We start from the raw sequence: 22,161 nt of genomic DNA on the forward strand, positions 1-22,161 counted from the left end.
TCACGGTGTCACCCAGTAGCCGCTGACGGCTCTTGTATCGACGGATCGGGTAGCCAGCAGAGCCCACTCTAACATTTTGTTTTTCCCTTTTTCATTTTTTTGCGGGAAAAGAAACGAGTACAAGTAAGCAGCTTTTTAAAAAACCTTATCCTTCAATGTGTTTTATTGGGTGATATTACTTCCAGGTCGCCTGGTTCTTCGGTTTAAACCCCAACTGAAGAGCTAAATCTCCCCGAGGTCGGGAGAGCTAACGACGTCCCAACGCCGCTCGGTAAAGTTAGCTTAGCGGTTAGCATCTAGCGACGAATAGCTAGGAAGCTACGCAGCAGAGCTAACGACGTCCCAACGCCGCTCGGCAGTTAGCTTAGCGGTTAGCATTTACCGACGACTAGCTAGGAGGCTACGCAGCAGAGCTAACCTCATTATTCTGCGATACAACCTCGAGACGAGTCGGGACAAGAACAGGTTGGTGCTTGTTATCAAAAGGTGTCTTTTACACTCATATGTCCTTTACATATGGACACTCGGACGAGCGACCCCACTAAACTGCGCCGTTGTATCGCCGTTAGGCACGGGGAACATTTAGTCCGGGTCGAGTCTATTTCACGGTATAAAACCGATTCTCCGCCGTTGTTAGCTAGCGAGGCTAATGCTAGTGTCGGGGCAGCCGCGGTTTGATTCTGCGTGTGTGGGAGCTGGTGTCGGCCGAAATATACACACTTATGATCAGTGGTGTCCTCGAGGCACCCGGGATCTCCCCTGTTACCCCGTGTGTTTAAATGCTCTTTTATGCGAAGAGTACGACCGGGAGCAAAGCTCGGTATGATGCTGTGTTGCTGTTGCTGTTTAGCTGGTCGGGTCGTGTAATGCCGGCTGTGCTGCGGTACTACACACTCCAGGTGTTTTCATAACCGGCTTTAACTAAGTGGAGAGGATGATAACGTGTGTGTTGTTGTTGTGTGGGACGCGTTGAGGCCATGCCGGGGGGGGGTCAGCGGGCTGGTTCCCGGCGGTGGACAGCCCGGTTCTGGTGTAGCTCCGGAGCTAAAGCGAGGCCTATCCTCACCGCCATTTTGTGTTGTTCTCCGTATTAAATCACATCCATCGCCTCGTCGCTGTGGGTGGATTATAAACCCACCGGCACCTGTCACGGTGTGTGTAATCTAGACACGGATCTGACCAGATGAGACGGGGTGGCTTGTCGGGGTTATTGCACGTAGTTTGGGGGAAATTATGAACCTTCGGCCGCCCCCCTCCCGAGGTGCCGTCCGCGGCCCTCCTCCGAGCTGGGCAGCCAGTTAGCACTGGGCGAATAAACCATGCAATGTGTTTAAAAAAAAAACACACATTTTGATGTGCATTGTTCAGATGTGTCGCCTTGGAACAACGTGTAACTGTGGGGCAGGTTGTTGTGATAGTCCCGGCGGCCTGCGTCCCGACTCCCGGGGACCGGTGATGCGTGTTGCCCGTACCACGGCTCACACTATGGGGATTTTGAAGGCCCTTGTGTTGCAGTCGTCGCATTGCTAATCCCTTAACGTTTAGTTTGCAACCGTCCTACGACCTAATTTTCTAATCTCATCGGCCTTGTGGCTCTCGGGGGCAGTGCCATGGAAAACAATGGCCGGGGACGAACCTACGACGCTGTGTTTACGGTGCATATTGGCCGGTTCGTTAATAACTCCGGTCATTACCGGGCACCGCTGCGTTTCGTGTTGTGCGCCGTCGTAACTGTATAATAAGCGGCACGCCACTCCGTGCCCGTTGCCACCGTTTTCCACGGTTGGCGGTGTGTTGTGTAACGAGACACAGTATGCTGCTTCCACTCGGGATGCTGAGGATGTTCCCACTGTCGGGTTCCCGTCCCACCAATCTATCGCACGTACCTGTCAATCAGCAGGCGTTGACAATGACGTTGTGATAGAGCAATCGTCTTAAGGGGTTACGTTCAGAACATGTTGTGTGTGTGAATAACATGTTTTGCACGAACGTGATGCTTTGTAGAAGGCCTAGGGCAATGTGCGTAGCAACGTTACAGCAGGGCACATAACGTGTTGTTTTTTTTCCCGTTGCATCTAGTGAAATGTGTATGAATTGGGCCGCTGTCAGAACAGTGTGTTTTTTAATGATGTGCTGGGCAGATGTTGCCATGGAGACAACTTCCATGTCAAGGCAAGGGATCGATGGAGATGGAGAGGGAGAGATAAATAATCTGCTCCATAATGTGTCATCCATGCTTTGGATGCTTGCCCCCCTTGTCTTTAGTACATACTGAGGTGTAATGTACAACAGTAGTAATTGCAGTCGTTTTAAGTGTTATGCTTCTTGCACAGAGGCTTGTTCTCAACAGTTCCGTGTGTGATGACTGTTGTCTGCTTTCATGCATACCACGTTTCAAATGTCTCTCGCTCTCCATATCTTATAATGTATTTTTGTCTCTCCCCACGTCTGTCTACACCCCCCCCCCCCTGTGCTTTCTCTCCATGTCTCCCTTCCTATATCTCTATTTCTCTCGCTTCTCTCTCTCTCTCTCTGTCTCTGTCTGTCTCTCTTGTCCCCCCCTCTCTCCACCCAGTCTCAGGGCTCACCATACTCAATGAGCGGACAGCGCAATGTCAGAGCGCTCTGGGCAAACTGCAAAGGGGAAGGATGGCAAAACCAAGTATGCGTCTCTCAACCTATTTGATACATACAAAGGAAAAAGCCTTGAAGCACAAAAGCCTGTTGGTAGGTATCCCTCCTTTCCACCTCCCACCACACTACAACCATCTCCTTCTCACGCACAAATCCATGCAACAGCACCACGGCAGCCACTCCGGCGTTTAGGAGACACGCTTTGATCAAAAACCACAGTGGATATTCAGTAGGAAAGTCATTATGGAGCAGGATCGGTTTAAGGGCCGTCTTGCTGTAGGATTCCTCCAGGCAAGACCGCCGAAATAGCTGGGCGGTAGTCTAAGCCAGAACCGGCGCAACCCCCTACCTGCTCATTAATGACATGCATCTTAAATGCACTGGAAGCTGCCGCTGAATGATTCAATAGTAAGTAGTATTAATGAGATGCCTTAGAGGGTTGGCACCAAGATGAGTGGTCCTAACACGGCTCATCTCGTGTCAACATCGCCCCGATTGATTTTGCATTCAAAGTGTCAACCGAAAAGAATAGGAATGTTATTTCTAGCATTCCTAACATAAGGCTGCAAACGTAACATCCTTCGTGCTCCTGAAGATCTTTGGTCTACTGTGAAGTAGCTGAGAAGAGACGTGTCCATGCATGCAATGCAAAATATTTTCAATTACAATAAGGGCATTTAGCAGACGCTTTTATCCAAAGTGACTTACATCGGTTAATACACACATTGACACACCGACGGCAGAGTCAACCATGCAAGGCGACAGCCAGCTCGTCAGGAGCAGTCAGGGTTAAGTGTCTTTAAAAGACTTGGTTAAACTTCATTGTTGACGTTTTTCTTCTGCACCTCCTGCCGATGATGTAACGAGAAGTATAGTCCCCCCCAGGCCTTGTATATCGCCTCTGCTTGCAGTCATAACACACCATGGTCTTAACCTGGGACTTGTTCTTAGTCTGGGAATCTGTTTTGGTTTCGTTATCAGTCTTGGCCTGGGTATAGTGGTGCTGCACTGGCTCCAGCTGCAGATTAGTGCAGGATCTGCCTATTTCCCCCCTGGAAGTGGTGGTGCTGATTTCACCCGACCATCGACAAGAGGTCCCGTTTCAGACGCTTGAAGCCCAGCCCCATACTCCCAAGGCTTTGTCCCCGGATCACACTATATCTTTTCGGGATTAATAACACACACGTGGGAGAGATGAACCAGAGAGCTTGTATTGTAACAGTGGCCCTGAAGGGGGAATGATATCATGATAGTGAGACGGCACTGGACCCCACACCTAGATGGAAGCTCCTTTTCCGCACAGGATCCAGCCTCCAAACCATAGGCCTCACCCCCCGTCTGTCGCACCGTAGAGAGGCTGTTCTCCAAAGGCTGGCACCCCCCTTACCAGCAGCCTAGCGTGAAGGCAGTCCTAGGCAAGAGGCCTGACCCCCCTCACTCTCCCGCACACTCCTTAATGGCATGCATCTGAACAAACTGCGAGTGGCTTTGGATAAAAGCTTCTGCTGAAAGACTAGATTGTTAAATAGTCTATCAAGGCTTTTAAGTGACCCGGGAGAGCGGGAGAGACTGGGGCTCCAGTGTTTCTCAAGCGTCTAATCCTTACTGGCCGGTGTCTCCGAGAGCTTCCGCTTCCCGCTCTCCTCTCCGCGCGTACAGCCAAGTCAGCAGCGAGCTCTGCTCCCTGTGGAGTTTTTTTTTTTCTCGTCGGTGTCGAATTGCAGTGTCCTCATTTGCTAATGCTCCTCCATCTCCCCGGTACCCCCCCCCCCCCCCCCCCCCCCCCCCTCGCTCTCTGTGTCTGTGTCTCTTCCTCATTCTGCTTCTTTCTCCATCTCCCCTTATCTCCATATATCTCTTTCTCTCTCATTCTCTCGTTCTCTCCATCTCCCTCGTTCTCTCTCTCTGTCTCTCGTTCTCTTGTTCTCTCTATCTCTCTCTCTGTCTCTCGATCTCGATCTCTCTGTCGCTGTCTCTCCCCCCCCCCCCCCCCCCCCCCATCTGTCTGTCTCCCCGTGTCCGTCCGGGTTCTCTCCATCAGTTCCCCCCCGCCATGGCCTGCAGTCTCTTGGTAAAGTTGCCTCCGCGCGGCGCATGCCCCCCCCCGCCAACTTGCCCAGTCTGAAGGCCGAGAACAAAGGCAACGATCCCAACGTCTCCCTCGTTCCCAGAGACGGCACAGGATGGGCAAGCAAGCAGGACCCAGCAGACCCAAAGAGGTAGAGGGCCGTCCTCGCTCGCACACTCCCTCTGTCTCCATAGGTCTCTCTGTCTCCATAGGTCTCTCTCTGTCTCCATAGGTCTCCCTGTCTCCATAGGTCTCTCTGTCTCCATAGGTCTCTCTCCCTCTCTCTCTGTCTCCATAGGTCTCTTTCCCTCTTTCTCTCTGTCTCCATAGGTCTCTCTGTCTCCATAGGCCTCTCTCCCTCTCTCTCCATAGGTCTCTTTCCCTCTCTCTCTCTGTCTCCATAGGTCTCTCTGTCTCCATAGGTCTCTCTGTCTCCATAGGTCTCTCTGTCTCCATAGGTCTCTCTCTGTCCCCATAGGTCTCTCTCTCTCTGTCTCCATAGGTCTCTCTCTCTGTAGGTCTATCTCTGTCTGCCTCTTTTTTTGAACTAAATCTACATATAATGTATTAAAGTATTGATACTACAAATATGTAATAATAACCCCATCTTCAACACTCTGCTCCCTCTCCTCTTCTCCTTCTTGATATCCTCATCTTCCTCCACATCCCCTCTTTACTCTCCTCTTCCTCCTCCCTCTTCCACCTCCTCTTCCTCCCCTCTCTTCAGTACCGATGTATTGTCAGCACAGCCGCCGGAGTTGCCGCCGCCTGGGGTTTCACCGACGCCTGCAGCCTCACAGACACCGGTCCAGACCCTGCCCAGCACCCCTCCGCCCCCAGAGGTGGGCCCCCCCAACACGTGCACTCACACACGGATGCGCACACGCAAAAAAAGACAATCATTGGAAGACTTGAAAAAAGAAGGAAGCACTTAAAAAACGAAATTGCATACATTTCCTAACTTTAGAAAGGGGGAAATGTTACAAGAGGGCAAATAATCAATGCACAGACGCAGACATGCATTGAATTCAAAGCTGCAGCAAACAGAAATGTCGAGACCGCATTTAAAAGGAATCAAGTGTCGCGAGGCAGAACTCGCATATGTGGTGCATAAACATAAAAGCCTATTTCCAATGATCAAATGGACCACCCGCTGACATCTGCTCCCTCCCCCCCTAGGTCCCGGCTCCCACCACGGGCCTGGCCGCAGGGGCAAGGTCCTGGGCACAGGCCAGTGTTACACATGGAGCTCAAGGAGATGGTGGGTCCCCCGGTCTCCCCCTTCTTAAACACTTAGAGTGTGTGTTTTAGAGAGAGAGGGACGTGTGTTGTGTGTGTGTCTGCGTGCGTGCGTGCGTGCGAGACGGAGAGAGACTTAACTGGCTTCAAAACTCCCTGTGTGTGTGAGATGTATTTCCATGGTTGGGCGTACACATAAGAGCCGTTAATTTAAGAACGCCAGTGTGTTTAATAGGGCTGGGTATCGTGGCCAATTTCCTAAATCGTTTCTATTTCGATTCATAAGGTTCTGAGTCGATTAATCACGATTTGATTCGATTAATCTGCTCTTAAATAATGAAAATGGCTCAACTGTGTTACAAAATACAAATGTACTTGAATTTTTCTCTTCATCTTAAACAACAGGTTTTAAGTGCAAACTTGTACATTGGACAGTTTAAACTTGCGCTTTAAACAAAAGTGTCTCGAGTCTCAAAAGTGCAATTTTGAAATTAGAAAGGAATTGCAAAAAAAATTACCTAAAATTCAAATTAAATCGATATTTCTACCCAGCCCTAGTGTTTAAGCCGTCTCACTGCGTCCTCTGCAGGTGGAAAGGGATCAAGCCAACCGTCGCCATTCTCTCGCGAGGAATTTCCCACCCTGCAGGCGGCTGGCGACCAGGACAAGGCTGGCAGAGACGGGGCCACTGCCGATCAGTGGTCTGGGCCCGGACCAAGCCTCCGCCCACAGAGTGAGTACCCGGCCAATCACAGGCCTCCCACGCTAGCGTCCCAGCCTTCGGGCCGCCTGGCAGCAGGGACTAGTTTGAGGCGTCGAGGGTTCAAGCGATGTCCCCGATGAGCGCGTGACGCACCAGGGGGCTTTGGGGTTTAAAACGGGGGACGATAATGAGTGTTTGGTACGCGTCGGTGACGTGGGATTAAGATGCACACGTTGGGCGATCACGGAAGTTGTGCAATGTCTGTAAAGAGTATTTAAAACTTGAAACCAATGTATTATTATTAACACTAATGTTATTTATCAGCATGATACAATATGATAAAATACTTATTTTAAATGTTATGTCATCTCTGGCGTGATGTCCGCTGTTGCGTACTGTCGCTGACCTCTGACCTCCTCCTCAGACGTTACCAACTGGCGGGAAGGTGGCGGCCGAGGCCCGTCGCCCGGACCGCCTGGCGAAGGGGGGGCAGAGGGTGGCGGGGCCCTAGCCATGGAGGGGGGACCCCAGGGCCCCCCTCAGAACCACCAGGGCCCGGGAGGCCCTAGAAACGCGCCGGCAGGCAGCGCCGCTCTGCCCCTACCCCAGCCCCCGGTTGGCCCCGGGTTCCCTGCCTACAGAGGGATCATGCCCCCCTTCGTAAGTCCCCACCTGCTCTCCTATCTCCCATCTCCTACTCATCTCCTACCCCTTCTACCACCTCCTATATCCTACCCGTATCCTACATCCTAATACCCCCCCCCATCTCCTGTCTCCGAACTAATTCCAACTGTCTTAACATTTCCTATCTCCTACCCAGCTCTCATCCTTACCCAAATCATCCCCCACCCTACCCATCCCCTACCCGATTCATCCCCTATTTCAACCTGTCTTATTATCTCCTAACCAACTCTTCCCCTATTTCCTACCTGTCTTATTATCTCCTAACCAACTCATCCCCTATTTCTTACCTGCCTCTTATCCCCTACCCAACTCATCCCCTATCTCCTACCAATCTCTCATCTCCTACACAACTCATCCCCTGTCTCCTATCCCATCTCATCCGCTGTCTCCTACCCATTTCTACTCCTGTCTCCTGCCTATCTTGCGTCTCCTGGCACCTATCCATATCTTTTCCTCCATCTCCTACCTAGCTCTCCTCTCCTGCTTCCTACCCAGCTCATCTCCATTCTACTACCTATTTTGCGTCTCCTGCCTCCTATCCATCTCCCCTCCCACAGGGATCACCTTTACCTCAACTGACAAACCTGCCGCTGCAGTGCACGAATTCAGTGAAATGCTGCAGAATTGCTGCTGCTGCTGCTGCTGCAGTCATACTGTCCCTTTCTGCACTCTCATGCATCTAATGAAGCCCCTCTGGTGTGAATGGGCTGTTCTTCTATAGCTGGTTGTGGTACAATGAGTTCTGGAGCTAGAGATGGGTCCTAATTGATCCCAGAGGGGTCAACCAGGTAGCCGAAAACAGGGCAGCAAATAGATGGTCCATATTCGCTCCACATTTATTCAGTAAAAAGCACACACGGGGTGTTTATGCGTGTATCTAGAATATGCTTCACATAAAGAGGTATATATTCCTAGTCTTAAATATAAAATGCAGTGTGTTTCCACGTATGTTTGGGTCCTTGAGAAATTGTGATGCAGTGTGTGGATGATCCAATAACACTCTCTCCTCTTCCTCCTGCCCTCCCTCCAGATGTACTCTCCCTACATGCCCTTCCCGGCCCAATACGGCCCCCAAGGGCCCTACAGGTTCCAAGGGCCAGGTGACGGGCCTCCTCCCAGGTAAGAGATCTGAACCCTCCATTGATAAAGTGTGTGTGTGTGGGGTTAATGGGGATGTTAATTGGGACACTGGATGGAGTGTGTGTGTGTGTGTGTGTGTGTGTGTGTGTATGTGAGTTAGGCCTTTTCCTCTAAATAACTCTGATCATTGGGGATCTAAACCATTCACTGTTCAGCTGAGGAGTAAAACAAGAATCCCTAAAGTTTTACTGGGGTCACTCAATAATAATCGTTCAATATTAAAATGCAGAGTAGGCGATCAGAGCTGCCTATCTAGAGGAGGGCCCAGTGTCCGAGCGGCTTCAGGTGGTCTGTGTATGGGGATGCTTTAAGGCGCGCTCCTCTCCCTGCAGGTTCGCCCGGGCTCCGGACGGCAGGGCCCACGGTGGGCCCCGTGGCGGCGGAGGCGGCGAGGGGCCGAAGCGACCCTCTATCCTGAAGCAGGACGACCTGAAGGAGCTGGACGAGCTGGACCACGACGGAGACGAGGGCTGGGCAGGTCAGCTGGGGCGCCGCAGTGCAGTCAACATGCACACACGCACACGAACCCTGCACGCACTCAAGACACGCGCACGGGCACACACTCCCACACAGCTGCACACGCACGTTTGCAACACACATTGAAAGACACCCGTTTGCAAGCATACATGTACACATACATGTACACATATGAGTGCACATATGTGTGCACACACAGGCTTGCATGCACATACTTGGAAAGAAGCATGAAAGCACACAAACATGTGACTCACTAAAACAAACATTACAGACATTATCTTTCTTGGCGTGTGTATTGGCGTGGCCGTATAAGCCTTTCACCCATCACGATGCATTGTGTTGCTCAGCTGAGCAATGTCTGCGTGTAGGGCTGAACAGAAGGCATTGTGCACCGGTAAGTGCTTTGACTCATCCTAGCAACCAGAACACACTTCCTCACAGACTGCACCTTGTTGCTGGCAGTGAAAGCTGAGCTGTGCTCGCAATGCGCCACTATTCATATGCTGGTAAAACACAAGACGCTGCTTTTAACTTACTGCAACGACTTCTGACGACACGCGTAACGTAAAGCCCCCAGGAGGGGTATTTTATAAGAACAATGCATAATACATTTTATTTTATTAATTCAGTCGTGCTGCACGGAATAAAAGTCACTTTGTCCGTCAAATCGTAAACTAGAAGTGTAAAATATAAGTCAAAGGATATGTACGGTTCCTGTGTGAGTGCCCACTCCTTCCAGGCTCGTGTCAACGTTCTTCCCCATACCAGACAGTGTCAGAGTTCGGGTCTCTGAATGTTTAATAAGATGTACTGACGACTGGTATATATGCCATACTTAAGTTTGGCCCACCTCTCTAGCCTCTAAATGTTTGATCAGTTGATGATTCGCTGGCTCGCGTTTGAGCTTTGCTCACACATCCACTGACCCATCGTGGCTGGTCAGCAGGATAGAGCCATCCCATAATACTAGCACTCTGGGGTGGAAATGTCCTACATGTCACTCTACTCTTCCTCAAGCCACTTACCTGTCTGTCTGAGATAAGATGGTACTTTCTTAATCCCAGGTGGGATTTTTTTTTTCACTGATGGCACAATAGTGGAATTAAAAAGTACAGAAACAGTTTCTGCATACACAATGAGTAGTTGCAATGTTCATATAATGATGCAAAAACAAACGTAACTACGACAGATGGGCGCTGTCCACAAAGGCACAAAAGGACACCTAAAATTAAACATAGTAATACATGAACAAGTCCGATCCGGTTGGTCGGTGTGTGAGTTTAACTGTTAATTACCCTGCATTCGTCTGTCCTCCGGGCCAACGCTGTGTGTTTGTTTGCTTGTTTGTTTGTTAACCCATGGCAACGGTTCAACCGCATTCCCTAACCCTGCCTTGTGATTGGCTCTGTGTGTTTGTCTGCGTCTGTGTGACCAGGGGCACACGAGGAGATCGACTACTCGGCCAAGTTGAAGTTCAGCGACGACGAAGGCGAGGAGGAGGGCGACGAAGAGCGCAGCGAGAGCAAGAACGGCCCACGGTACGGCGAGCTGTCACTCACACGTCCACGGGCGACACAGACCCCAACAAATATTTAATGTGCCCCTATGGAAGGGCGCACACCAGTGCTGGGCTTTCAGGGTTTACCGTCAGCACTTTACAGCTGGGGCGGCCGCCTAAGCAACACGGGCCCTCCGCCTTAACTAAGACGTCAAATAATCTAAAGTTCATTCACTCTGAGTGTATAGATCAGGCTGCAAAGCAACAGTCTGACAGCCTGCATGAAAATAAGCATCAGTGGTCCACCACACATTTTCTGCGGGAAATACTGACTTTCATGCGGCAAGCTCAAGATGTGTCCCTGCTTTTGCTATGGGGTTTCTCCTTCTGCTATGGGGGTTCTCCTTCTGCTATGGGGGTTCTCCTTCTGCTATGGGGGTTCTCCTTCTGCTATGGGGGTTCTCCTTCTGCGGAAACAGACCATTGACCACCGTTCGAGTGTTTACCCTACGGCTCTTTCAACTACGTCCTGATACTGGGTGGGGTACTTCTTGTATGAGGGCGTAGCTCTTTTATGAGCATGAGGAACACACCATGTCATGGTAGATGGATGGATGGACGGAAATCAAAGGGACTGAGGACATTGTCCGTGTCATGAAAGACTGGGCGTTGTGAGATCGTCGTCTCAGAGTTTCATCTAATGGATCTTCCGCTGCACATGAATATAGAGAGGGCAGCAGGATAGTCGAGATGGTGAATCTCTATTTCCCAACCTCGATATTCAGTTTTAACTAATCTTACATTTGCATTCATTGCAAGTCACCTTCGACTGAAGCCTCTGGTAAAATCACTGAATCCATAACATCAATTTCACAGTATATGTGGAGCCCGGTTGGACAAATGTGTTGCGGTTTGGCTCATGGTGGCAGTTTAGTCGTGTTCGGCATTTATTGGAGGTGCTGCTGGTTCTGATGTATGATTATTATTATTATCTATTAAGTCTTATTATATTCTCTTGTCTCTATGGTCCCACCCGGTTCCACCTCCACACCCTGTTCAACCTCCCCACCCGGTTCCACCTCCCCACCCGTTGTGTGTTCTGACGTGTCTCTCCTCTTCGTCCTCCCCCCCTCAGGGACCCCCAGAGGCCCCAGGACGGCGCTCCCCAGGCCTCCCGCTCCCGGGCCTCCGACAGCGGGGGGGAGCCGCGCCGCGGACCCCCCTCCAGCGCAGACGACGGCCCGCAGCCCCCGCCCTCCAGCAAGCCAGCCCGGGCCGAGGAGGGCGGAGCCGGATGGGGCGGGCAAGGCCCTCCGGCCAATCACCAGGTAGAATGAGAAGCCAATCGCGGCGGTCGGCGAAACATGGCCCAAGAGCCTCGGTTGTACCTCTGCGGAGAAAGCCGTCATGGGCGTCTTCACCGACGAAGACGTTTAGGGTACTGCGTCGCGATTCACCTAAAACGTCCCAGATCCAGTGCCGTGTTTATGACGATGTTAAGACGCGGTACACGATTGAACACGTGTGCCCATCTCGTTATGTAAAAATGAACTGGTGAACGGTGCGGGAAAGGAAACGTTGTTTCCACGTTGTCGGGAGAGGTCCATGTCGCCGGCACTGCGGGCTTCTGCTGTTGCCGTAGCAACCCACAAAGTATAAATCATCCCTGAACCCAACAACCCTCATGCTGGAGGCTTGATCTGTTAAAACCCATTCCACCGGTCGTCCTGTCACCAAACCACCTGGCCGGAGCAGCAGCTGCCGGGCAGTGTGCGTGTGTGTGTGTGTGTGTGTCAGTGTGTGTCAGTGTGCGTCAGTGTAGTGGTGTTACTGTGTGTGTGTGTCAGTGTAGTGCTTCAGCGTGGCGATGGTCTAACAGTGGGCTGCCTGTGCACAGGGGCGCAGGTCAGGACTGGGTGGCCCCCGGGAGCAGCCCTCCCCCCCACCTGGCCCCGCGCTGGGACAGGGGCCCTACTCCTACTACCGACAGGTAGATCCCTGGATGGGCCCTCATGTGGTCGTCCGGCATCCACCACCCATAATTAATTTTTTAATTAATTCATTTTTTTATAGATTTTATTTATCAGGTAACTTATTATCATTTTGATTTAGGGACGGATTTGAACTTTTTTTTATTATTATTTTTAATTTTTATCGCCAGATTTTTTTGTTCGTCATATTCCCAATTATTTATTTTTAGTTTGCGTCCTCCATCCAACCCCGCCCGTTCCAACGCACTGCAGAAGCCCCCATCACGAGTCACGGCACGCTCCTTTAGCCTCCAGAGTCCTCCGCCTAAACCCCTCCCCCTTCCCTCCCGTAGGACCGCCCCCAGAACCAGTCGGCTCCGCCCCCAGCGGGCGCCATGAAGCCCGGCGGAGGCCCGGCCCAGCAGCCGCAGCAGCAGTCGGCGGCCCCGGCCGGCGGCCCCTCGGGGGCCTCCCCCGCCCCGCCCAGCCTCCTTGGCCCCGGGCCCCAGGGCGAGGACGAGGACGAGACCTGGCGCCAGCGTCGCAAGCAGTCGTCCACCGAGATCTCGGCCGCCGTGGAGCGCGCCCGGCGCCGCCGCGAGGAGGAGGAGCGCCGCATGGAGGAGGAGCGCCGCGCGGCCTGCGCCGAGAAGCTGAAGAGGCTGGACGAGAAGCAGCAGCAGCTGGGGGGGGCGGCGCCAGCGGGAGGAGGAGGTGGAGGTGGCGGTGGATCCAGCGGAGGGGAAGGAGGCGGCGGCAGCAAGACCCCCAGCCTGGACGGGAACTCGACGGTCGCCACCGCTGGAAGCCCCACCCCCTCCCTGTCCGCCTCGGCGTCCTCGCCCAACGTCAGCCAGCCCGGCTCGCCCTGCGTGCCCCACGACGAGCCCCCCCTGCTGTCGGTGCCGGCCGCGGTCGTGCCCGGGGCCCCCGACAGGCAGAGGGCCAACAGCAGCAGCAGCTACGACTCAAACAGTGGTGAGTTAGTGAGGATACAGCTAACAGTGGTGAGTTAGTGAGGATACAGCTAACAGTGGTGAGTTAGTGAGGATACAGCTAACAGTGGTGAGTTAGTGAGGATACAGCTAACAGTGGTGAGTTAGTGGTGATACAGCTAACAGTGGTGAGTTAGTGGTGATACAGCTAACAGTGGTGAGTTAGTGAGGATACAGCTAACAGTGGTGAGTTAGTGAGGATACAGCTAACAGTGGTGAGTTAGTGAGGATACAGCTAACAGTGGTGAGTTAGTGAGGATACAGCTAACAGTGGTGAGTTAGTGGTGATACAGCTAACAGTGGTGAGTTAGTGGTGATACAGCTAACAGTGGTGAGTTAGTGGTGATACAGCTAACAGTGGTGAGTTAGTGAGGATTAAGCCAGCACTGGTGAGTTAGTGAGGATACAGCCATGACTAACACTGGTGAGTTAGTGGTGATACAGCTAGCACTGGTGAGTTAGTGGTGATACAGCCGGGACTAACGCTGGTGAGTTAGTGGTGATACAGCTAGCACTGGTGAGTTAGTGGTGATACAGCCGGGACTAACGCTGATGAGTCAGTGGTGATACAGCTAGCACTGGTGAGTTAGTGGTGGTATAGCCATGACTCCAACACTGGTGAGTTATAGTAAAAGCTATGCCTTGTCACTGTTGCGTCGGTGGCTCTTGGTTCTTCCCCCCCCACCGTCTGCTAAGGACCATGAATGTGTTTGTGTGATGCAGACGCCCAGCAGCCGTGCCCCCCGCCGGTCGTCCTCCAGCCCCCCCAGTCCCCTCTGGAAGCTCCTCCTCCGGGGGAGGCTGCGGAGGAGGTGCTGGCTCCTGCCCACGTCCGCATGGTGGCAGGAGGAGGTGGAGCAGCAGGAGCTGATCCGGTGAAGGTGGAGAGCATGGTGGCAGCAGCAGCAGCAGGAGGTGGAGGTGGAGGTGGAGGTGGAGCGAACCGTCCAGCCAACGGACCCCCCTCTGGCCAGGGCTACTCCAAGTACCAGAAGTCCCTCCCACCGCGCTTCCAGAGACAGCAGCAGGTTAGCGTCGTGTTTAACTACCCACATAGATTACTGTTAACGAGTCGGGCCTCTTTAATATACGACCGTAGGCCCATTAATGGACCCTTCTGGCCCGAGAGTCTGACAGTACTATAATGGTGTCGGTGTTCCCAGTGGTAATGTCTGGCGCTGGTTTGGACAGGGTCATTCAGACCACAGATTTCATTCAGAGTGACAGGCAGGGGGGGTGGGGGGTCAGGGATGCCCGCAGGTGAGACTGTAGACGTGTTGGTCCTCACACCCTAAGTGCCACGTCCTCTGCTCCAGACGCGATTGAAAAGCTAACGTGCTTAGCTCTTCTTCATTCCACTGTGTTTGCTAATGACCAATCGGCGAGCGATGCCTTGTGCCTCATCCCCTCGTACCCTACGCTCTTCTACGTCCACAGGAGCAGCTTCTCAAGCAGCAGCAGCAGTGGCAGCAGCAACAGCAGCAGCAGCAACAGCAGCAGCAGCAGCATCAGCAGCAGCAGCATCAACAGCAGCAGCAGCAGCACCAACAACAGCAGCACAGCCAGGTGTCCCAGAGCCAGCTGCCCCCCCAGCAGCAGGCCCAGCAGCAGGGCCCCTCCCCGGGCCCCACGCCCCAGCCGGCCCCGGGGGCCAAGCAGGGCGGCCAGCTCTACCCGGCCGGCGCAATGGCCCGGCCCCAGCCCCTGCCCATGAACTACGACCCCCGCTGGATGATGATGCCCTACATGGACCCGCGCATGATGCAAGGCCGCCCCCCCGCCATGGAGTACTACCCCGCCGGCATCCACCCCTCCGGTAGGTCACAGTGCGTCAACGAGACGTAGCACCAACCCCCCAAACCCCCTCTCATATCATTTGTTTATTAAATGTTTGTTTGGTACCCGACACTTGGTACACTTAGTGCTCGACGAGGGAAAGCTACCTCATTGGTCACTGGTTCTCGCTCTGTATCACCTTGTATGAATATTTGATATTCCGCTTTGATTTTTCGGCTAGATTAACGCCCTTCAACAACCTACTAGTCTTACTTCTTAAGTTACCCAACGTTGGTATTTGACTCAGCCTTTAAGTAAACGTAAGGTACGTTGAGTACATTAAGGTACGGCGTGCCTCCGTGATCCTGACCGGTCCTCCATGTCCTCGTCCCAGGCCTGATGGGGCGTGAGCGCTCAGACTCGGGAGGTTCTGGATCGGAGTCCTTCGACCGCCAGCAGCAGCAGCAGCAGCAGCAGCAACAACAGCAGCAGCAGCAGCAGCAGCACCAAGGCCACCCCCATCGTGGGACCCCCCCCATGGACCCGAAGATGGCCTGGGTGGCGGAGTCGTTCTCGGGGGCGGGGGGTGAGGGTCGAGGGCTCACCTCCCCGCTGAGGCAGAAGCAGATCCTGGAGGAAGAGGAGGTGGTGAAGAGGCCCAGGTACTGGCACACACAGCGATGGACAACCATTTACATTTAGGGCATTTAGCAGACACTTTTATCCAAAGCGACTTACGACTAGTACATTTGCCAGACAAAGGACAAACGTCATGTCGCTGTCGGTACAGTAAGGAAGTACATAGAAAGAAGTACCAAGCACCTACAATCGTTAGGTTAACCAATTCCCTTTTACAACAAAGATAGCTAGGATAAAATGCTACAGAGAAGAGAACTATTTTTAAGTGCCAGGACGTGTAACATGCAATAAGTGCGTAAGAACCAACCGTTGAATGACCAGATGAATGATTCACATTTCTGAAGTATTTTCTGGTAATTTAGTTGATGCTTTTTGCTGAAGCATCTTTATTTAGATGCATGGAACCAATGAGCAGGTAGGTCTTAGGAGGGCGTCTTCCTCTAAGAAAGCTTCAGGGAGAGTGTGGCCGACGGGGAGTCCAGCACCCTAGCTCCTGCTCTGTTACGTTATGATGATGTCCAGATGATCCTCCTCCCAATGATTGATTGGGAGGATTGACTGACTGACTCAAGATGCAGTATACCTCTGTTACTTAACTCACCCTTCCCCCTCACTCTCTCTCCCCCCCAGGAGTGACACCCCGCCTCACCGCCCCAGGGATGGTGCTCTGGGCCCCATCCAGCAGCCCAGCGCAGGCTCGGGCCCCTCCAGCCAGACGTCCCCACCCCCTCAGGGCCCCGGCCACCACCCCCACCACCACCACCACCAACAGCAGCAGCAGCACCACCAACAGCAGCAGCAGCAGCAGCATCACTATATGGGCGGCAGGGGGAACTACAGTAACTTCCCCGAGCAGGGCTCCAGGATGCAGCAGCAGCAGCTCCAGCGGGGCCCCGAGAGAGGGGCACTCCAGCACGGCTTCACCCACCAAGAGGAGGCCCCGCCACGGGGCCCCCAGCAGGGCCAGGTCTGGGCCAACCCCCACCCCCACTACGACCGCAACGGCAGGGCGGACCTGTCGCCCATCGAGGGCGGCTCGCACCACCACCACGGCCACCAGCCCCAGCAGCCCGGCTTCCCCCACAAGCCAGAGAACGGCCGCGAGAGAGGCGGGGAGGCGGCGGCGGCCAAGAAGGCGGAGCCAAACTCTGCCTCGCTGCTCAACCAGCCCTCCGTCTCCTCCTCCTCTTCCTCGTCGTCTTCGTCCGCTAGGGAGGAGGGCGGCGGCAAGGCTCTGCAACACCTCCCCGCCCAGAGGGAGGCCGAGGGGGCCGGAGAGAGGGGAGGAGCCGCGGAGAGAGGAGCGGGCGGCGGCCTGGGCAAGCAGCAGGAGAAAGGAGGCCCCGGCTACGCGGCCCACTCCTCCCAGTCGGGCGCCCACGGCCCCGCCCACGGCCAGCAGAAGGGCGGCCCGAGGGGCGGTCGGGAGCACAAGATGGAGACCCAGTGGGGCCCGCGGCCTGGCAGCAGCAACGCCACTCCCCTAGGCCCCGCCCACAACAGGAGGCCGGGGGGCGTGAACAGCGCCCGTGGCGCCCTCGCCGACGACACCGCCAACGCCGCCGACCACAAGGCGTCCAATCAGGGCGCGGGGGGCGGAGCCAACAAGCGGGCAGGCCCCATCAAGAAGCCCGTGCTGAAGGAGACGACGACGACGATGACGAAGAGGGAGGGAGGAGAGGGAGAAGGCGCGGAGAAGACCGCCTCCGGGAAGGACAAGGAGCAAGATGGCGGCCAGTCAGCGGCGGCCAAACAGGAGGGGCCACAGAGCGCGTCCTCGGGACCCGGGAAGGAGGAGACCGGGCCGCCGGCCAAGCCCCGCAACGGAGGGAAGGAGCGCGCTGAGCGAGGAGGAGCAGGAGGCGCGGGCAGAGCCACCAAAGACCCCGACGCACCTCCCGCCGGGTTCCCGGGCTCCTCCTCTCGACGGGAGAGGGAGCGCTCCTTCGAGGCGGCGGGGGGAGGAGGCCCCGGGGCCCCCTACCCCGCCGGCATGCCCTCCAGGAGCAGCCGGGCCAGCCGGGGCCGCGGCGGCGAGTTCTACGCCCGCGGCCGCGGCTACCGCGGCAGCTACACGGCGGCGGCGGGGCCGGCGGCCGCCAGCGGGGCGGGGCGCGGCCGCGTGGCCAGCCGGAGCGGCCGGGACTACCGGGCCCCCGCCGGCTCCGCCTCCTCCGCCTACCACCACCAGCAGGAGGCGAGGGGCGAGGGCGGCCGGCACCACGGCGCCGAGCGCTCCCAGCACAACCCGGGGCGCGCCCGCAACCGCAGCGAGACGCGCAGCGAGGGCTCCGAGTACGAGGAGATCCCCAAGAGGAGGAGGCAGCGCGGGTCGGAGACGGGCAGTGACAGCCCCGCCAGCGACCCGGGCCAGTCGGACAAGGAGGACGCCCGCAAGGCCGGCGGCCCCGCCAAGAACGGCGCTGACGCCCCCGGCGGCGCCGCCGCCCACCCCGCCGGCTCGTCGGGCCCCCCCAGGGGCCCCCAGGCCCGGGTGTTCACCCCCCGCGGCGTGCCCTCCAGGAGGGGCCGGGGTGGTGGCGGTGGCACAGGGGGGGGTGTGTACCGGAGCGGAGGAGGTGTAGCGGGAGGCGGCGGACCCCCCGGGAGTCACCGAGTGCCCCCCGGCTCCGCCCCTCACGGCTGGTCCTCCAAGGCCGCCGCCCCCGCCCGCAAGCAGCAGCAGGCCCCGCCTCCGGCGCCCGGCCCCAAGGACCCCAGCCGCACAGGGGTCCCCGGGGACAAGAAGGAGAAGGTGTCTGAGGGAGGCCACGCCCCCACTCAGGTAGCCCCCCAGGCGGCGGCGGCGGGCCCCCTCGTCGGGTCCACCGCCCCGCCCGTCCCGACGGAGAACGGAGGCCCCCTGCCGCCGCAGACGGCGTCCGCTGGGGCGCCCCCCGCCGGGCGGGGCTTCAACTCGCCCGTGCCCGCCGACGGGGGCTTCGAGCGCCGCCGCCGGCGCCACGGTCGGTCCCAGCACCAGCAGGACAAGCCGCCGCGGTTCCGCCGGCTGAAGGAGCGGGAGAACGCGGCCCGCATCAACGGGGGCGGGCCGGGCCCCGTGGGGCCGGCCGCCGCCGGCGGCGCCCAGGACGGGTTCAACACCCAGAACAACAACAACAACAACGCCAGCAACAACGCGGCGATCATCACCAACAACAACGGGCAGCCGGCCGGGAGCCACGCCCCCCCGGCGCCGCCGCCGCCGCCGCACCACCACCACTACAGCCAGGGCAAGGCGGGCCCCCAGATCCACGCCCACGGCGCCAAGTCCCCCGACTTCTCCAACCAGAACTCTGACCAGGCCAACGAGGAGTGGGAGACGGCCTCGGAGAGCAGCGACTTCACCGAGTTCAGGGAGCGGGATGGAGGAGGAGGAGGAGGAGGAGGAGGAGGAAGGGAAGGAGGGAAGGCCTACCCCCCTGCTCACCACCATCACCACCACCACCCGTCCAGAGGAGGGGGAGGGGGAGGAGGTGGGGGAGGAGGTCCGGCGGAGCGCGACCTGGCCGGGAAGGAGTCCGCGGCCAACAAGAGGAGCTTCTCCAGCCAGCGGCCCGGCATGGAGCGTCAGAACCGGAGGGTCGGAGCTCCCGGAGGAGGAGGAGGCGGAGGAGGCGGCGGTAGAGGCCCACGCGGCTCACAAGGAGGAGGAGGAGGAGGAGGTGGTGGTGGCGGCGGAGGGGGAATGGGCAACGGAGGAGGAGGAGGAGGAGGAGGAGGTGGCAACCGTGGGGAGAGGCGCGGTAACTGGCCCTCCCCCAAGAATAGGAAGTGATTGTGAATTATTGTTATTCTCAGAAAGGGCCCGCCTCCTAGCCCCCCCCCCCCCCCCCCCCCTCCCCTCCCAACAGATCCTCACCTTCCGTTACCACATTGGCACATGAGATGTGTGTATGCACGGAGGCGGTGTCCGCGTTCGATGCCCGCACCTTCCTTTCTCCTCCTCGTCATCAGCCGTCCGATGTGACCCCCCACCCCCCCCCATCCGGACTCAACCGGACCACGACCCTCTTTTAGACCTCGCCCCTTGTGTCCCCGCCCCCACCTAACACACACACATACCCACACGCACGCACACAGATCCAGACGTGTGTTAAAGCGATCGGGGAGGTGGTGGGGTTCAATCGATCTGAAGTAGGCTGAATTTTTTAACGTCCCGGAACGGGTTTTTCTGCCCTGTTGCCGGGACTTCGGTCACATGGCGTCACGTTCGCCCACACCCCGCCCCACACCCCGCCACCCCCCCCCCCTCCCACTCCTCCATGAGAAGTACAAGACGGCAGTCGGCTTTTACACAAAACACTTGTACAATAATCCCATGTTCTGTTTCTTTGACGCCTTGGGTTGTCTGTAGTGTCTCAACCTGCCCCCGTTCCGGGAGGGAATTCGTTTGGTTTGTTATTATTATTCATATTGTTTTCTTTTTTCTTTTTACTTCTACTGCAAAGCAGGTTATTAAATTCGTTTTTATCCTACTCCTCCTCCTCCTCTTTCCTGTGTTTTCCCGTTGAAGAGAAGGAAAACCTTTATCGCGTTACTGTGACTCTTAAGAAACCGTGGTGGAAGTACTGCGGAAGTACTACTCCTGAAGTATTACTCCGGAAGTACTGCTCCTGCAGTACGGCTCCTGAAGTACTTGAGTACTACTAATACCCCCCCCCCCCCCCCCCCCCCCCCCCCGCTTGTTCCCATAGACGACAGTGTTCAGTTTGGTCCCTGGTCTTTCACCCATACCTGCTCCTCCATGTGTGTGTACGTGAGATACCTTGCTAGCTTCCCGGGGAGCATTGGCCTGCCCCCCTCCCCCCACCACATGGGTTGATGTTTTTGTTGTTTTGGTTTACCTTAAGGATCACTTCTTGACCGCATGGTGGCGATTACTTTCTTTCTCGGCTCCTCCCAAGACACGATATCGCCTTGAGAAAGAGTTAAAAAACGTTAGTTACATTTAGAAACAAAATTGATTTATGCTCCGATTAGGTGGTTGAAGTCACTCTTATTAAGCACTCCTTGTGGCACCCCGATGCCCTGCGTGTGTGTGTGTGCGTGTGTGAGAGTGCATGCGCCGTAGTGAGTGCACTAGGGAGGGCTCCTTGATTTGCGGAAGTATTTCTTTCTTTTTTTCTCCTCTGGGGGGGTTTTGTCATGACGGGGGGGCGGCCGACCACAGAGAGGCTGACCCTCTGGTATCACCACGCAGCAGTTCACATCATCATGTTGTCCCCGGCCTCTACCCGAGTCTTTTCAGTAGAGAGGCGTGTGTGTGTGTGCGTGTATGTGTGTGCGTGTCACACCCATCCTTTTAAATGTAGGATTGCACCCCGTTGGTCACCTCTGTAAGTTGGGGTTCTCCTTCTGTTTACTGATGACAGTTTTATTCAGTTCGGCTCTTGGATGTTGTGAGTAGGGCATTTGGTGTGTGTGTGTGTGTTTGTGTAATATCCTGGAGGGGATTGCGTTCTTCGATCGGGGTACACTCGCCTGCTGTTGTCTGGCCACATGTCATTTTAAAACAAACAGAACGAATAATTATGGCTTCTTTTTCTTTACGACATCCATATATATAAATTGAAATTGTGTGTTTACCATCCAAAAAACGATGAACTTACTACAATGACATGTCACCATTCTTTTTGTTCTGTTTCATGAGGTTTTTATCACAACAGAATCGGGGGGAATCATCGCGTTCCAGTGAGTTTAGTTACGAACACATCTACCGCGGGTGTGCTGTCAATCACTGAATCACCTCAGTATGGCTGCCACAGGCCCCCCAACCCCCCCATTTCACCCTCCTGAGCGTTGAACGACCTGCCCATAGTGTATGTACCCCATGTTTAAGAGAAGAAGAAAAAAAAAAAAACGGTGTATTCCTGAAATACTGAATAGATTGTACTATATTTCCAGCGTTACCAAGGTACCGGGCGTGCTTCAGAACTGACCTAGCGTTTATGGTTTATTAAAAGGAACACACATGTATGTATATTGGTATGTTTCGTCTCCCCTCCCCGCCCCCCTCCACCCCCCGACTTACATTCCCATAAACAAATGTTGCCATTTTTTTTAAGTTTAAGGGAGCAATGTACAAGCAGAGAAGTGTCTTATTATAATAAAATTATACAGAGGAAAAAGTTAAATAAACTTCTTTTGTTTTAAAGGAAAATACTTTGTCTGTGTTCTTTGCTGCATCTTTTTTCCTTTACTTCCATGCGTAAAGGTATTTTGTTGTCCTGCACAAATTAATTACATTTAAATGAATAATTGTATATTTATAATATCTGAGGGTTACACTTGTTTCAAGGAGGAACTAATTATTTTAAAGATGGTCACCATTAGTA

General features: G+C 55.1%; 1 protein-coding gene across 3 annotated transcripts; it reads left to right on the forward strand.

The window, feature by feature from the left end:
- Nucleotides 1-21,986, forward strand: prrc2a (proline-rich coiled-coil 2A). Of its 3 annotated transcripts, none has more exons than XM_030346964.1 (17): nt 1-123; nt 2,576-2,727; nt 4,676-4,853; nt 5,430-5,544; nt 5,882-5,963; nt 6,531-6,674; nt 7,069-7,304; nt 8,359-8,447; nt 8,801-8,946; nt 10,381-10,483; nt 11,579-11,771; nt 12,341-12,433; nt 12,767-13,391; nt 14,132-14,436; nt 14,846-15,224; nt 15,579-15,846; nt 16,454-21,986. In XM_030346964.1, exons 2-17 carry the CDS (start codon nt 2,613-2,615, stop codon nt 19,599-19,601), a joined length of 6,219 nt encoding a protein of 2,072 aa, XP_030202824.1. In that variant the 5' UTR covers nt 1-123; nt 2,576-2,612; the 3' UTR covers nt 19,602-21,986. The 3 variants fall into 3 exon arrangements, with proteins under 3 accessions (XP_030202824.1, XP_030202826.1, XP_030202825.1); XM_030346965.1 differs by lacking the exon at nt 1-123 and adding an exon at nt 241-465; XM_030346966.1 differs by lacking the exon at nt 12,341-12,433.
- Nucleotides 21,987-22,161: the final 175 nt, after the last annotated feature.

Source organism: Gadus morhua, chromosome 22, assembly GCF_902167405.1.
Source record: "Gadus morhua chromosome 22, gadMor3.0, whole genome shotgun sequence".
In the NCBI taxonomy this organism is placed as follows: domain Eukaryota; kingdom Metazoa; phylum Chordata; class Actinopteri; order Gadiformes; family Gadidae; genus Gadus; species Gadus morhua.

What these genes read in the sequence shown, in the direction of transcription:
- prrc2a (XM_030346964.1), top strand. Translation starts at nt 2,613, where the DNA reads ATGTCAGAGCGCTCTGGGCAAACTGCAAAGGGGAAGGATGGCAAAACC. An exon ending in CAGCTACGACTCAAACAGTG is followed by an intron (nt 13,392 to 14,131) that starts GTGAGTTAGTGA and finishes TGTGTGATGCAG; the next exon opens with ACGCCCAGCAGCCGTGCCCC. An exon ending in GAGGTGGTGAAGAGGCCCAG is followed by an intron (nt 15,847 to 16,453) that starts GTACTGGCACAC and finishes TCTCCCCCCCAG; the next exon opens with GAGTGACACCCCGCCTCACC.